The sequence below is a fragment of the Scardinius erythrophthalmus genome, assembly GCF_964197995.2.
Source record: "Scardinius erythrophthalmus genome assembly, chromosome: 2".
Taxonomy (NCBI): domain Eukaryota; kingdom Metazoa; phylum Chordata; class Actinopteri; order Cypriniformes; family Leuciscidae; genus Scardinius; species Scardinius erythrophthalmus.
The window spans coordinates 9,115,443-9,131,777 of NC_138222.1; the positions used below are offsets into that span (position 1 = coordinate 9,115,443).

The window sequence follows — 16,335 nt, forward strand, 5'->3', positions numbered from 1 at the left end:
TCTTACCCCTGAGAGGTTGAGGTGTGGTCCGAGAGATCGGAGGACGTCTTCAGTGAGGTCTGAGTGTTCTGAGTCCCACACAAATCCAATGGTCACGATTTCTGGAGAGTTCATCAGCACGCGCCGGATCTTGATTCTCTGACCACAGTTACTCTAGTGAAGGGACAGCGATAAAACATAATTATTTATTTGTTTGTTTTTTAACTGTTTTTGTGTGTGTATCTTTAAATGCAAATGAGCTGCTGCTCCCCGCCCCCTTTTCCAGAAGAGGGTGGAGCCTTTACAGCTTGTGCCTTGGATACTCTGACAATAATCTCTATCATGGTTACGCTAACATGACATTGCAGTTCTCTGTCATCACGAAAGTTTATAAGTTGCATGCAATTTAAAGCCATATTAGTTTAAACTTCTGATATGTGGTTTTCTGAGCACTCACACGCCATGTGAGCACTAAACCAAGCTTAAACTGTCAAATACACACAAAGTTCACATAAACACAGTCGGTTATGTCTGTGAACGTAAACAGCTGGGAAAGAAAGTCGCATGTACATATTAGATATGTGTTTTAAAGTGGCAGCCTTATATACAGTACCTGGTGCTGTTTGTGGTGTTAATGTAAATCAAACAACAATGTGAAACAAACAAGATAAAGATAGCGGACTGTGTACAGCTTACTCAGGGGAGGAGCTAAGCTAATTGGGCCTGTTCCACTGTGACATCCCAATGGATGCATTCCTGAATGGCTCATTTGAGAAACCGTTTCTGATTTACGTGGAAAATAGCAAAAAGAGTGGATGTATTTTTATCATAACAGGGTGGTTGTATACACACTGCGGACAAATAATTATGTTCAAAAACAATGTAAAAGTGAACTTGCTTTATAGGTCCCCTTTAAATGAGTCTATGTAGTTTTTATTATTTTATTGAAATTATTTTAGCATTTCAGCTAAACTAAATGCCTTGGCAACTACCTTGAAATAAGTGTTATGTTTAAAAATATATATATTTTTATTTAAGTTAATGTTCATTTTAATTTATGACTTATGATTTTTTTTTAGGTTTTAGATTTAGTTAACTATAATAACCATGTTTTTACCAAACATTTCATTTCTTTAATGAGATGCATGCTTCTGACAGTGACTAGTACGATGTGACTTCCTACTTCGCCTGTTTAAAAATGCAGAATGTGTTGATATGCGAGAGGAACGTTCCGGTCTCGTGTTTCATCTTGCCGTCACATAGAGGTGTTACACTTGCAGAATATCAGATAAGAAGGGTATGTGTGTTTGTCCTTGTGTGTGCTTAATGACACCACATCACATCACATCACAGAAAGAGCCATCACATTAGTGCATGATGGTGTCCTCTAAGGGCTAAAAGCTCTAGTAAATTCTACATTATTAATCAAAATTACCAGACACCTACCGGACAGTTACGCATATCTCCAACTGTGCTGGCGGCTTTTAGCAACTCCCCAAACATATCTGGGCGCATCCTTTCGTCTCTCATCTCTGAGGCTTGTTGGCTGGAGTGCAGAGAAAGAGGAAGAGAGAGAAACCGAGATAAAAAAAAGCAATTTGATAACAAAAATCACATAGTTTCAGGTATTTTGATCTTTTTAGGTCAATATACCAACAAAAACACATCTCAAGTTTCTGGCAAGATGGCTGGAGAGGGTCACACTTACCAGAGGGCTGTTGTGGACACATAGTGTACGAGCTCAGTGAAGGGTAGCGGGTCGGACGATGCACCACAGCTCCTACACACTGACTGCGGGGGGAATAACACACACACAGTGATGCATGCTAATACATGATGTAAAGCCTTAATTACACTACTTTATATGATGTAAGATGTCTCAACCCACATAAACTGTGTACAACCTGAGGGTGTAACCAATTTAAAAATTCCTTATACGGGCAAAACAAGAATGAACACTTTCTTGTGTCCAAACAGCAAATCACACAATGCTTTAGTTTACAGGGTAGTCTCTCGTGTACACAAAATGTACCGTGGCTTAACCATGGTTTTATGTATTACGCAATGAGTCTCTAACAGTAAAAACAGTAATATTGTGAAATAGTATTACAATTAAAACAAGGTTCAAAACAGTTGTGCTGCTTAAGTTTATTGTGGAAACTGTTTTTTTTTTTTTTTTTGTAATTCTTTGACGATTAGAAAGTTCTAAAGAACAGCATTTATTTGCAATAGAAATCTTTTTTAAACTATGTAAAAGTCTTTACTGTCTCTTTTGATCAATTTGATGCATCCTTGCTGAATAAAAGCTGAATAAAAATTTAATGACCCAAGCGTTTAAACTAATTTATGTGACACACTATATACACACACGTGTACCATGTTATTAACGTCTAATACCATCAAAATACTTTTACAAGGGCTGTGTGTGTTCCCATGCCTCAGGAGAAGGAGAGGGAATGGATCCTGAATTAGTATTCCCTACGACTATTCCGCCCACTGTACCCGGCTGATTGAAAACCCCCGTTGGATAGCGATCAATTCTCTATTACTCACAGGAGGCGCGTCTGCATGCACGTGTGTGAAGGAGTATAAAAGCGCTACAATACCTGTTCGTAAAGTGCCATAGCAAACTTCTGATGAGTGATACAAGATTTAGATGTGCAGGCGTCGAGATCGTCATCTGGCGCGATGTGCAGGTGAATCCTTTGGAGAATGTTCTCCTATGAAAAATACAAAAGCCTACAGTTTGTGTGTGTCATGAGGCATTTTACACAAAAGTATATAAAAATAATAATAATAATGCATATTCACACACACACAGTAATTATGTTGCAGATTCAGTGACATGAAAACAATAATTTCTTGTATTACCAGATATATACACAATGGATTTGATTGGGCTGGTACAATGATGCCTTGGCATGAAGTGAATGCATTCTAAGCTTTAGTAATTTTCCCCAAGCCTATTATCTGCTTAAATACACCCTTTCAAACCTGAGAACCGTGGGTACATTTAGCAACACCAATAGCGCTGTTGACACCAATTTGCCTTTTGAAAGGAGGCAAGATTAATTTTCCCCAGTAAAGATTAGCTTGTTTTAAAACAGTCCTAGTTCAGTATAAAAAGGCAACCCGGAAAAACAGACAAAAGCATTGCCGGGATAGTCTCTCTAGCCAAGCGCTGATAGAGAACCTGCATTGACTGTTAGAGCAGTGTGAACGCATCTGTGCACTCCAGGCTTGCTTTGATAGAGATCATTCATTGATTGTGTTGTTTAGGGGAGCTCTGTAAATGGACCTTTACTGAGGTAATGACTGACTCTCCACAGTCCTGCTGCGCTAAACAGAAATTGATTACAGGTCCCAGTTCTAAGCAGGTTTACTGCAATTAGGTGGCCCTAAGAGAAATCCTGCACATACCGAAGGGGTAAACATGCTTACTTCAGCTTTCCAGAGAGAGAGAGAGAGACAGAGAGAGAGAGAAGAGAGAAGAGAGAAGAGAGAGGAGAGAGGAGAGAGAGAGAGAGAGAGAGAGAGAGAGAGAGAGAGAGAGAGAGAGAGAGAGAGAGAGAGAGAGAGAGAGAGAGAGAGAGAGAGAGAGAGAGAGAGAGAGAGAGAGAGAGAGAGAGAGAGAGAGAGAGAGAGAGAGAGAGAGAGAGAGAGAGAGAGAGACAGACATTAGGACAAGGGTGCATGAACTGTGCTGTGGATACTGTACATAATAGCATCTGAGATTCATTTGGAAATTTTATAAAGTTTTTTTTTATAAAAAGACATCAATCAAAAATGACTACATTAAATTAAGCACTTGGGTTGGATATTATCCACAAATGTGACAAATTGAATAAAAATTTGAGAGGTCACGTTGCCAAAGGCAACCAACAACCTGCACACAAAAAAAAAGGATAATATGATAAATATGATAAAGACGTTTATAAAGTCTAATTATATATTTATCTAGAAAATAATAATAATAATAATAATAATAATAATATTTAGGGGATTAAGGAATTATTATAATAATACATAACATAGTATGAATGCCTGGGCTATATCAAAATGTCTTATATGTTGCATTGATCGTAATGCACTTTTCGTTTGTTCATTAAAGGTATAGCGGAGGATTTTTTACTTCCGGGTGGATCACCTATACTATTGGTCCTCCTAATTGTCAATCATTCTGGTGAATCAATCAAACTTTTCAAAAAGTGGAGAGGGCGGGTCTTATCTAAAATTCGGAAAGATCCTCCGCTATACCTTTAATATAAAAAATATATATATATTAGGGCTGGGTAAAAAATATCGATTTCTCGATTTTAATCGATTCTCATTTTTACGAAACGATATCGATTCTTAAATCCCAAGAATCGATTAGTCATCCTGTTTTCAGTTGATGAATGAATGTAACATTGTTGCGTGCATCCCATCCAATAAATCGCACTAATCTTTGTGCTTTGATATTATTGATATGAAACAAAGTCTCAGATTCAAATTACGTCCATTTTATTACGCAATTCAAAAACATAAATACCATTTTGGCGCTTTGGCGTGAGATCGCTCTGGCGCAGACACACACTTCTAAAATCACAAATGTTATCCTAATATATATTTTTAATAGTATTATAGTATTTATTTTATTTTTATATTTTCAGGTTTCATTGTAATTTAAGTTTTAGTAATCGTTTTTTTAGAGAGAGAGAGAGAGAGAGAGAGAGAGAGAGAGAGAGAGAGAGAGAGAGAGAGAGACAGACATTAGGACAAGGGTGCATGAACTGTGCTGTGGATACTGTACATAATAGCATCTGAGATTCATTTGGAAATTTTATAAAGTTTTTTTTTATAAAAAGACATCAATCAAAAATGACTACATTAAATTAAGCACTTGGGTTGGATATTATCCACAAATGTGACAAATTGAATAAAAATTTGAGAGGTCACGTTGCCAAAGGCAACCAACAACCTGCACACAAAAAAAAAGGATAATATGATAAATATGATAAAGACGTTTATAAAGTCTAATTATATATTTATCTAGAAAATAATAATAATAATAATAATAATATTTAGGGGATTAAGGAATTATTATAATAATACATAACATAGTATGAATGCCTGGGCTATATCAAAATGTCTTATATGTTGCATTGATCGTAATGCACTTTTCGTTTGTTCATTAAAGGTATAGCGGAGGATTTTTTACTTCCGGGTGGATCACCTATACTATTGGTCCTCCTAATTGTCAATCATTCTGGTGAATCAATCAAACTTTTCAAAAAGTGGAGAGGGCGGGTCTTATCTAAAATTCGGAAAGATCCTCCGCTATACCTTTAAAATAAAAAATATATATATATTAGGGCTGGGTAAAAAATATCGATTTCTCGATTTTAATCGATTCTCATTTTTACGAAACGATATCGATTCTTAAATCCCAAGAATCGATTAGTCATCCTGTTTTCAGTTGATGAATGAATGTAACATTGTTGCGTGCATCCCATCCAATAAATCGCACTAATCTTTGTGCTTTGATATTATTGATATGAAACAAAGTCTCAGATTCAAATTACGTCCATTTTATTACGCAATTCAAAAACATAAATACCGTTTTGCCGCTTTGGCGTGAGATCGCTCTGGCGCAGCTCAGCTCAAGAGAAGCAGTGCGGAGCGCACGTGATCTTCTCTTCCGCCTTAATAACACCAGTTACAGTGCGGAATAAACATGAATGAGCATCTGAAAGTGTGTTAAAAGATAGTGTACAACTTATCGAAATCCGTATCATGTGACATGGAATCGCTCAAATCAGTGTTTCAACCGTGGAAAGACGCAGAAAGACGTCAGTAAATCAGCTTGCAAACAATGTCATGTAACGTCACATTTACCTCAGAAAAAACATATCCAGTGACCATAAACTCGTTAGTCAGCTAGAAAAATTAACTCTAGAGAGGAGCATTTTGCTAAATATATGCACCATATTACATAATATTCATTATAATTTTTATAATGTTCTTCTATTTTTAATGCATGTTTGAATAAATCTGGCAGGTTTTTATGACAGCCACCATTTAAATGTTTATATTTCATATAACTTTATTATTATAAAAATAAATAAAAGTGTAATTTAAGTGTTTGTATACAAATCAGTTAATTTTTACCTTATTTTTAAGCTATATTATAGTAGGCTAATGAAGCCTACAGGCTAACTGACTCCCATAGTTAACAACATTAGTTAAGAGATTTGCTTTCCTTGAGAAAATTTGCCATGTATTGAACCTGATATCCAAAATAATCGATATTGAATCGAATCGGATCGTAATCGAAATCGAATCGAATTGCAAGCTTGCGAATCGAAATCGAATCGAATTGTGAAATTTGTGTCAATACCCAGCCCTAATATATATATATATATATATATATATATATATATATATATATATATATATATATATATATATATACACACACACTTCTAAAATCACAAATGTTATCCTAATATATATTTTTAATAGTATTATAGTATTTATTTTATTTTTATATTTTCAGGTTTCATTGTAATTTAAGTTTTAGTAATCGTTTTTTTATATTTCTATTATGCTAAAATTTATTTCAGTTTTAGTAATTTAATAGTTTTCATCTAATGTTAATATTTTATTGTATTTCAATTAGCAAAAGCATTTTAATATTTTTTGGTTTAGTTCATAACACTTATCTCAATGTTTAGTTTTTTTTTTACTTCAAAACGAAAACAAAGATTACGATAACGATAACCGATTTCAATTTATTAATTCTGAGAGATATACACATCTGTAGTGGTCATCATGCATCAAAGGGTTAAAACAAAGCTACAAAAAGTATATATATATTTGTAGCATATTTGTTTGCTATGATTGTAGCATACATATATATATATATATATATATATATATATATATATATATATATATACATATACATATATATATATATATATATATATATATATATATATATATATATATATATATATATACATATACATACATATATATATATATATATATATATATATATATATATATATATATATATATATATATATATATATATATATATATATATATATATATATATATATATATACATACATATATATATATATATATATATATATACATATATATATACATATATATATATATATATATATATATATATATATATATATATATATATATATTTTTTTTTTTTTTTAGCTACAATCAACCAGCCATACATATCAAAATTTTTGCATATCATGGCAAGTTCCTCGTTCTGGCTCACAAAATCACACACAAAGACACTTACGAAGCACTCAGCAGCATCATCCATGAAGCCTAACTGAAAGCGCTGCTCATCCTTAAAGGTTTCGGCTAGGGCATTACGCAGGTTGTCTGAGGGTAGCGCTCGCTCTCGGCTGTGCTGGAACTGACAGAATATTCCCTGCAAAACAAACATGAAGTGCTTTTTAACACTAACACAAAAACTTTTCATTAAAGAAAGTATTAAATGCTGGTTTATGATTGGTTTGGCCATGAGAATACCTTCAAAGCGCAAAAGATGCAGGAGTCCCCCAAGCAGTAGTGGTTTGGAAGCTGACGAAGACTCCGTCGGAAGATATCGAGGTGCCAAAGCACCTGGAGTGCATGGAAATAACAGGAAATTCAGATTTAGAAATACCTCACCTCAATGAATGACAAACATTTACTACATCTCTGCTCCAAGCTGAAATGAGCTGCCTCACAGTCTACTCTCTACATAGGCAGCTCCTTTCTAAGGGTGTGTTTTTTAAAAACACACCATTTTTTAAAAACTAAACCTAAATTTGCCATTTCATTTGCCATAATTTGCTGCCTCAAAATCCTATCTAGGTAGGGATCTCCTCTAAATGGTGTGCTTCTCCTCCAATGTATCTTTCTAAACTACTCATTCTTCTGATTTTGCATGACGCTTCAAAGTGACAATCTTAAAGTCAACATCCGATGGCCATGCATTATTTTTTTTTGTGCCTTTTCTTATTGGGAGTCATTTTGTTCTTAAAACTCTGAGAAATATGACTCATTGTCCTTGCTTGGTGGAACAGCTTAAGGGAGATTAGGCTATGACAGAGGATGAGGGGTGAGAGATGTTCATCTGTGTGTGTGTGTGTGTGTGTGTGTGTGTGTGTGTGTGTGTGTGTGTGTGTGTGTTGGACTGGCAGTGTAAGGTTACTCTTCACTCTTGTCTCTTTCCCTTAGGCCCCAGACAACTTAGTCTGAGTATGACCTCCTCACTCCATGGTGATGAGTACAGGAAAAAGATAACAGAGAGAGGAAAAGATACACTCAATCATAATGTCCATGATCCTATCCAAGAGGGAAAACTGGCTTGCAGTAACTAGCGGACTAGGAGCATGACAAACACTGTTGTGAGCAAGATTTGGGGGTTGATGGGTGGAGTTGGGATGCCGTAAATACTCTTGAGGAGGAGATGACTGGTTGCTGTGGTCAGAACTCAATGTGAGTCACAAGCTAGTTAGAATGTTTACGGGGGTGGGTGATATTTTTACGTTAATCTTGTAAGTCCAGTCGATCTGACTTTTATATGTAGATGATATACTAAGTAACAGTATTTCGTTTGTTCAAAGTTGAAGCCATTAGGCAGTGAATGTTAATAAAGCCATGTTAAAGGTTGTATCAGTGATTTCAGGCCCAAAAATAAATTATCATATTCATCTAATCTTTCCTAACGATCCGCTAGCTGCCCGCCCCATAAGCATGCCGTCAAAAAACGCGTCTCTCTAGGCAGCCTAGGCTCTGAGATCTGCACCCAAAAACAGTTGGTTTCACCAACCACTCAAAACCAAAATAAATAGTGTTCCAACCAATCACAGACAGGGGTGGGTGTTGTGAGGTTTTCGCGTGCAGCCGTCATAGGCAAAACCTCACAACAGCAAGCGGATCGTTAGGAAAGATTAGATGAATGTGATTATTTTTGGGCCTGAAATCACTGATACCGAAGGGAGAAATCACTGAGACCTGAAATTACTGATACTGATAACCTTTAAATGTCATTATGTTCATGATTAAATAATATGGTAAAATGATTAACATTACCATATTCATCTACCTCAAAGTACCATTGGTAAGAATATCTGTGTGGAACTGTGAATATATATGTTACCGGCAAAGTGTGAAATCCCGGTATTGTATAGAATGCCTAGGCAATGTATAGAATGCCTGATGGTTTTTGGCAAAAATACATGACCTAATTCTATACATTACCTAGGCATTCTATAGAATGCCGGATTACACACTTTGCCGGTAACATATATACAGTTCAAAAGTTTGGGGTCACTAAGTTTATTTAAAGAAATTAATACTTTTATTGAGCAAGGATGCATTAATTTGATCAAAACCTACAACAAAGACATTTAGTTTGTTACAAACGATATATATTTCACACATGCTGTGTAAAAAATGTATCATGGTTTCCAAAAACTTAATGAGCAGCCAATGAGAATGATTTCTGAAGAATCATGTGACACTGAAAACTGGAGTAATGATCCTGAAAATTCAGCTTTTCATCACAAAACAATATTACATTTTTTACTGTATTTTTGATCAAATAAATGCAGGCTTGGTGAGCGTAAGACTTCAATCAAAAACATTTAAAAATCTTAATGATTCCAAACCTTTAATGGTAATGTGTATCAATTGATAGATAGGTGGATAGAGAGATAAATGGATGAATAGAATGAAAAAAGTTCCCTCAGGCAAACACGAACCTGCACTGCACTGTTGAGGAAGCAGCTGTTCTGTCCCGGCTCATTTAGTAGTCCCTTGGTGGGGGCCAAGGACATCATAGATCCCGGCTGGTAAGACTTGGAAAGATTGCCTCCTGGTCTCTTGAAGAACTTGACCCATGCCATTGGATTCGGGGTATTTGCCTTCCTGCTGATGAACAGTTACTTGTTAAAGAAGGTTTGAATTGTAATTTCAAGTAATGATTTCACAAACAAAAGATGGTACTGTTGGAAAAAGGTTGTTATGACTATTTAACTTGAGGCTTTTAAGGTCTGCTTCCCAGTCAATCATTGAGTAAAAGCCTTTATTTTTGCTACTGACCTGTATGTAAGAGGTCTCTTGATGTGTATGTCCTAGACAGGATGGTTTGATCATTCCCTGAATTGAGTTGGGGAATTTGGCGAGTTGTTGGCGGATACTGTGGCCATAAGGCCTCTAGTGACTCGCAGCATAGTTATAAAGCACATATGAGGTGTCAGCTGGAATCAGTCAACCTTTAAAGGGTCATCCATGTTTCTGACGCTACTCTTGAAGGACATCAGCCTTAGGACGAGCAGGACTCACTCTGTGGAGAGAAGCAAATGCATGAATTCTGGAAGCAATGAACATGCCTGCTTGAATAACTTGCTCGCAATTTAATCTACACTTTGAATCTGAGCCCGACTAATCACATACATTGATTCCTGCAAATTGAGACGCTAACAACAACACAGAAACGCTTGTCATTATAAACACCTCCTTATAAATCATTAACGGGAGGAGTGGCTATTCATTCAAAACTGTGCAAAAGTCAGTAGGTCAGCTCATCCAACTGGCACTGCTGAGCTAAATAACATTATTGTTTAACTTTTTTATGACTTTGCACCAACTTGTTTCTACAGAATGCAAGGTGTAAGCAAACTGACATCACGGTCTTGGCAAGTGCACAGAAAAGCAATAAAAGACTGAAAATATACAATGGCAGCTTCTTTGTTGCTTACAATCGAAAATCAGTATATTGTGCGGTTAAAACTAATTTAGTCAGTGGCAATGGCCTTAATATCTTTTATATTAGGATGAGTCAATTATGACGTGATAACATTGCATTAAAGCAAAACTGTGGTAAGTCATCATTTTTTTATATAGGCTAGTGCTTTATACAATTCAGACTGTTTCAAAGCAGCTTTACAGTTATAAGCAGAATCATACTGCAAAATGAAACATTTTAAACTTAAATTTTAGCAGTAAAGCAGCTCTACAGAAGGTAATGGTGCTGTTATTCATCTCAAGTCAGTTCAATGTTAATTCAGTTCAGTTCAATAAATGTTTAAAGTGAATCAATTATGAAAGGAGTTCAGCTCAGCTATAAGCATCTCTACAAAGGACAATACTGTCATTATTCACTTTGAGTCAGTTCAATGTTGATTCAGTTCAGTTCAATAACAGCATCGATCTTGCAAAGTTGATCAATTATGAAACAATTGAAATTCAGCTTTGAAGCAGCTCTACAGAAGACAATAGTGCCATTGCTCAGCTAAATTTAGTGCAATGTTGATTCAATTCATTGATTCAATCAATTGGTTAAAGGGATAGTTCACCCAAAAATGAAAATGCTGTCAGTAATTACTCACCCTCATGTTGTTCCAACCCCGTAAGACCTTCGTTCATCTTCGGAACACAAATTAAGATATTTTTGATTAAATCTGAGCGCCGTCTCACTCCTCCATAGACTTCTAAGGGACTGAAACTTGCTGGCCCAGAAAAGTTATTAAAGAGATCGTTAATATAGTCCAAGTGACTAGAGTGGCTTAATCTTAAGTTTATCAAGCGACGAGAATACTTTTTGCGCTAAAAAAACAACAAAAATAACGACTTTATTCCACTATTCATTTCCTTCTCTCTGGGCCTCAAGTGAGTTAACGTAGTGTTTTTGCGCAGCAAAACAAAGTCTTTATTTATAAAGGCGGAATAAAGTCGTTATTTTTGTTTTGTTTTTAGCGCGCAAAAAGTATTCTTGTCGCTTGATAAACTTAAGATTAAGCCACTGTAGTCACTTGGACTATATTAACGATCTCTTTAATAACTTTTCTGGGCCAGCAAGTTTCAGTCCCTTAGAAGTCTATGGAGGAGTGAGACAGCGCTCAGATTTAATCAAAAATATCTTAATTTGTGTTCCGAAGATGAACGAAGGACTTACGGTAGTTGGAACAACATGAGGGTGAGTAATTACTGACAGTATTTTCATTTTTGGGTGAACTATCCCTTTAAAGGTTGTATCAGCGATTTCAGGCCATCTTTCCTAACGATCCTCTAGCTGAACGCCCCATAAGCATGCCGTCAAAAAAACATGTCTCTGTAGGCAGCCTAGGCTCTGAGATCTGCACACAAAAACAGTTGGTTTCACCAACACTCAAAACCAATATAAATAGTGTTCCAACCAATCACCGACAGGGGTGGGTGTTGTGAGGTTTTGCGCTCGTGCACGGCTGCCTATGACGGCTGCACGCGAAAACCTCAAAACAAAAACAGCTCTACAGAAGACAAGTGTCCTTATCCAGCTAAAAAACAAAAAAAACATTGCAATAATTTACCATTTTTGGTAGATGACAACCTTTTTTCTGCTTAGTGGCCCAATGCAAAGTCCATTCGTCATCACGCAGCAGTTTCTGCATAACTACACCTACACGGTTTTAAAACCATTACCACAACTTTATACTGATTTATCGTTTCTAGCAGGCCTAGGCTATGTTACCCAAAAGTAGTGCTTTGTTTAAGAGAAAGAACCTTTTCAAGATTTTCTGAGCCCATGCTGAAATAATGCATTCCTGTGATACCAATATTAACTCTTTCCCCGACATTGATGAAAATATATTTTTAATTTATGAGACGACGCTTCTCCGCCATTGATGAAAATGTCCAGCTTTCCGTGTTTTCACTGTTGAATGGTAGGGGGCGCTATTACACATCTTCTGAAAGAGTGCTGAATCTCCTGATCAAAACACTGGCAAAGAAGCAGCAGAAACAAGCAATAGCACAGTAAAATAACAAGATCATCAACAATAAACAGCATATAAATCAAAACTTCCTAGTGCCTAATGTTACTGGATGAAATGTTGACCCAGGGCGAGCTATAACTGTGCAAGCTTTGGGGTGTTGATGGACTCGATCTACTCCATCTGTGTTTTGATCATCGTTCTGAATCTGATCTGGATGTAGTCTTTGAGAAAAAAGCGTTTTTTCTGCTTTTTGCTCAAAATGTTTAAGCTAGAATAAAGCAGGTTGTTCTTTCTTTTGATATATTGCATGTTTAGATATTCATACAACATATTCACAGGGGAAAATTCTGTGAAAATTATAAAAATGCTGGCAAACTTTTTTTTTTAAACACTGGTGGGGAAAGAGTTAACAACTGAACAGGACATTTTTTGGCTCTGAGATTGTGGTGTGGAGGTCTGGAGAAGATAAACCGCAGAACCGTTTGATTTGGTGAAAACTTAAGACGATTACTTTTGGTTTCAAGTTCAGTTTCAGCAAATGCTGTTAAACTATGTTTGTCCCAAAATGACCTAGACTACATATTTGTCTCCAACTCTTGTGACTGTCGCTCATTCAGAAAAGCAAGAAAAGCATCAACAAACGAGTAAATCATCAAACTTGAGAAAGCATAAATGTCAGGATGATGCATGTTATTTTTTCTGAGAGCGTGTCAGTACACAGACAGCAACGGAAACCTGCTGAACAGCATTTCATTCACACTGGTATTCAAACAACTCAGAAGTAGTTTTAAGGTGACAGAGCACAGTATGACCACTGACCCACTAACAGTAGTTCTGCTGAGATTTAACAAAAAAGCAGCACGTAAACAAGGCAAAAACACCTACTTGAGCCTGTGAGGTTCCTTTCTCATTTATAATGTGGTCACAGTCTGCCACAGGAACACATTCCAGGGTGATCACTTAAGATACAGTGTTGCTAAAGAGCTCTCGTCTTCAGGATTGGGAGCCCTGGAGACACACCTCTGCAAACACATGCTCCAGTTTGAGCCAACAACAACTAGTTTGAACATAATGTTCATGTTCAGGTGTTTTCCCCCCCTGAAAAGTCTATTGATCATCTGTTCAGTCTATTAATAAGTTCTGATTTTAAGCCAAATTATGAAAAAGGCCGATTCAATCCTCATGAGACTGTCTAGGTCATATTTCACAATGAAAACTACTTTAGGACCATTAAGATTTTTTGCATTGTGGTATTACTTTTACCACATTATTTGATAAAATATCGCATTACAGAAATGCAGAAAAAGAGACAATGAATTTTCACGATATCTAATGACTTGCCCAGTTGGAATCACTTCAAAAAGGAAAATACAGTTAAGTGCAACATGTGCAGCACAAGTCATATAGGCTACATAAAATTATAATGTGAACACTATAAAAGTGTGCTTGGGATATGGCTTTAAATGGTGAAACTTTTGTTTTGTAATCAGGCTCAAAAATGATATAAAATTTTGCCGATATATCGGTTATCGGCTATCAAATATAAAGAGTTTTAAAAGGTGGAGATAAAAGTAAATTACTGTTTTAAAAAAAGTAAAAGTTAATAAAATCACAAAACTATGTAAGAAAAGAAATCTGTAAAAAATGGAAAAGGGTAGGACATTGTTAGGTTTACGGACATTTCCTTTAACCCGGGCAATAAGATTCAAAATATGGACAAAACTTCTATGAAATATCAATATGGAAAATTTCTTCAGAAAAACATTACATTGAGCAATATTTTAACAGACTTTTAATAGCATGCCATGGAAACTAAAATCCTCCAAAATGTCACCATCTAATATAACTTCAACTTCCATCACTCAGATCAAAGGAACAGAAAAACTGAATTTTGTTTTAACCCAAGATCTAACTGCTGACTTTTATTTCAACAAGGAAGCAGCACAGAGGAAGCATTACTGAGAAAAAAAAAGCCCCTGGATAAAGTTACCCAGGGTAAGAATCCCATTTCTTTGTTAGAGATGTTTTAATAACTTTTTTTATTACTTCGTTTTACCAACCCACACATGGTCACAACTACTTCTGTTTGGACCTCTCAGATGTCACAAGGCTGGAAACATGAGTCCCTGCCTCTGCAGTCTTATCATCACTGGCAGTAATAGAAAGCAGCGTGGCGCAGAGCGAATCATAGCTCCCACAATCAGGTGATGATGAAGCTGGAGAGCGGAAAATGCTGACGTTATGGGTGACGTTTTTTCTCCTGAGCTCATGAGCCACCGGTTATGGTAATTCATCCCAGCATGACACAAACTTGGCCAGCAAGAGCGAGGGTGAGGTAGAACAGAAAAAAAAATAGGTAAATGACAAAAATACCTGCCATTTGAAAGCTACAGAATCCACACTACCTACTGTACACTGTAAGATCGGTTCATTAACTAGATGATCATCAGTGGTATTTGCTAAGCCAAACATCACTATAATTGCTCAAACTTAAAGGATTAGTTCACGGATGACAAATGAAAATTCTGTCATCATGTACTCACCCTCAAGTAGTTTCAAAACTGTATGAATTTCTTTGTTCTGCTGAACACAAAAGATGATATTTTGAAGAAGTAATCCTTTAAGGTTGTGGATTTCAACAAACCACTAACCCCAACCATTAAACTTTGACACCCTAGCTCTATTTGTGCAACAGACATGAATCAAATAGATCCCTGCAATTATCTATTTTTATAGGCCAAACTGGAACCATCAAACCAAATCTTGACAAAAACCCAATTGAACTTTTCCATTGGTATTTGGATTATAAAGACAACGATATGGTGAAAGTGAACTAATCAGAAGATGAGTTTACTTGTTTAGAGTGATCACTTTGGATAACAGTATCTGCTATATGCATATATGTAAATGCATAAATGTGATGATTATGTTTAATGTCCCCGACAACCTCTGTAGTCACATTTAGCCACTTGTTATCAACCGCCATTTTCAAGACAAGTAAAAGCTTAAAAAACACACAAGGGGATAATACTGGTGTATTTTATGATGTAGAATAAAACATGAAAATATCTTGAGCTTGTTAACCACAGACTTTCAAGCATTTAACCAAAAACCCATTAAAAAAACCCACTGACTTCAGGATGATGAAACCGGAAGTGCTAAAATGCGTCATCCCTGCAGCGGTCTATGGCACGGCTTGTTGAGGAGAGGTGTGCTAAGTGATCAGACTTATGATCTTTGATACAACAGACAGAACAAATCCCAATTCTTTTTTAGACTCCAAACACAAGGCGGCCCTATATCCATATCTAGACAACAAACCATCATAGCTACTAAACCAGACATTTCAAAATATACAGTAATGGTTAGTCTGGTTTCAGTCATGCAATGGGGCTCTTCCTCTTCTTTCCTAATGTAAGAAATTCCCTCATCCATTCTATAAAGAGCTGGAATGTCTGAACTACAGATGAGATCATTTCCTGTGCTTTCATTACTCCTTTGATCAGCTTCCTAATTTACGACTCGCTTAAACTGACATTTTTGTGCTAAGAATATATGGGAAGTAAAATCCTGATTATTCTTGGTC

The 16,335-nt window shown here is 36.1% G+C and overlaps 1 protein-coding gene across 2 annotated transcripts in view; it reads right to left on the reverse strand.

Moving 5' to 3' along the window:
• usp53a (ubiquitin specific peptidase 53a) overlaps positions 1–16,335 on the reverse strand; it is a 53,448-nt gene that overhangs the window by 30,441 nt on the left and 6,672 nt on the right. The window contains exons 2-9 of one of the 2 annotated variants that reach the window (XM_081355951.1): positions 10,096–10,339; positions 9,756–9,924; positions 7,534–7,626; positions 7,298–7,432; positions 2,586–2,699; positions 1,688–1,770; positions 1,426–1,525; positions 7–153 (exon numbers count right to left, since the gene is read on the reverse strand). In XM_081355951.1, coding sequence (XP_081212077.1) covers positions 7–153; positions 1,426–1,525; positions 1,688–1,770; positions 2,586–2,699; positions 7,298–7,432; positions 7,534–7,626; positions 9,756–9,899 — 816 coding nt within the window. In that variant the 5' untranslated portion in view covers positions 9,900–9,924; positions 10,096–10,339. The remainder of the gene's footprint in view (positions 1–6; positions 154–1,425; positions 1,526–1,687; positions 1,771–2,585; positions 2,700–7,297; positions 7,433–7,533; positions 7,627–9,755; positions 9,925–10,095; positions 10,340–16,335) is intronic. The other variant, XM_081355952.1, reaches the window with a different exon arrangement.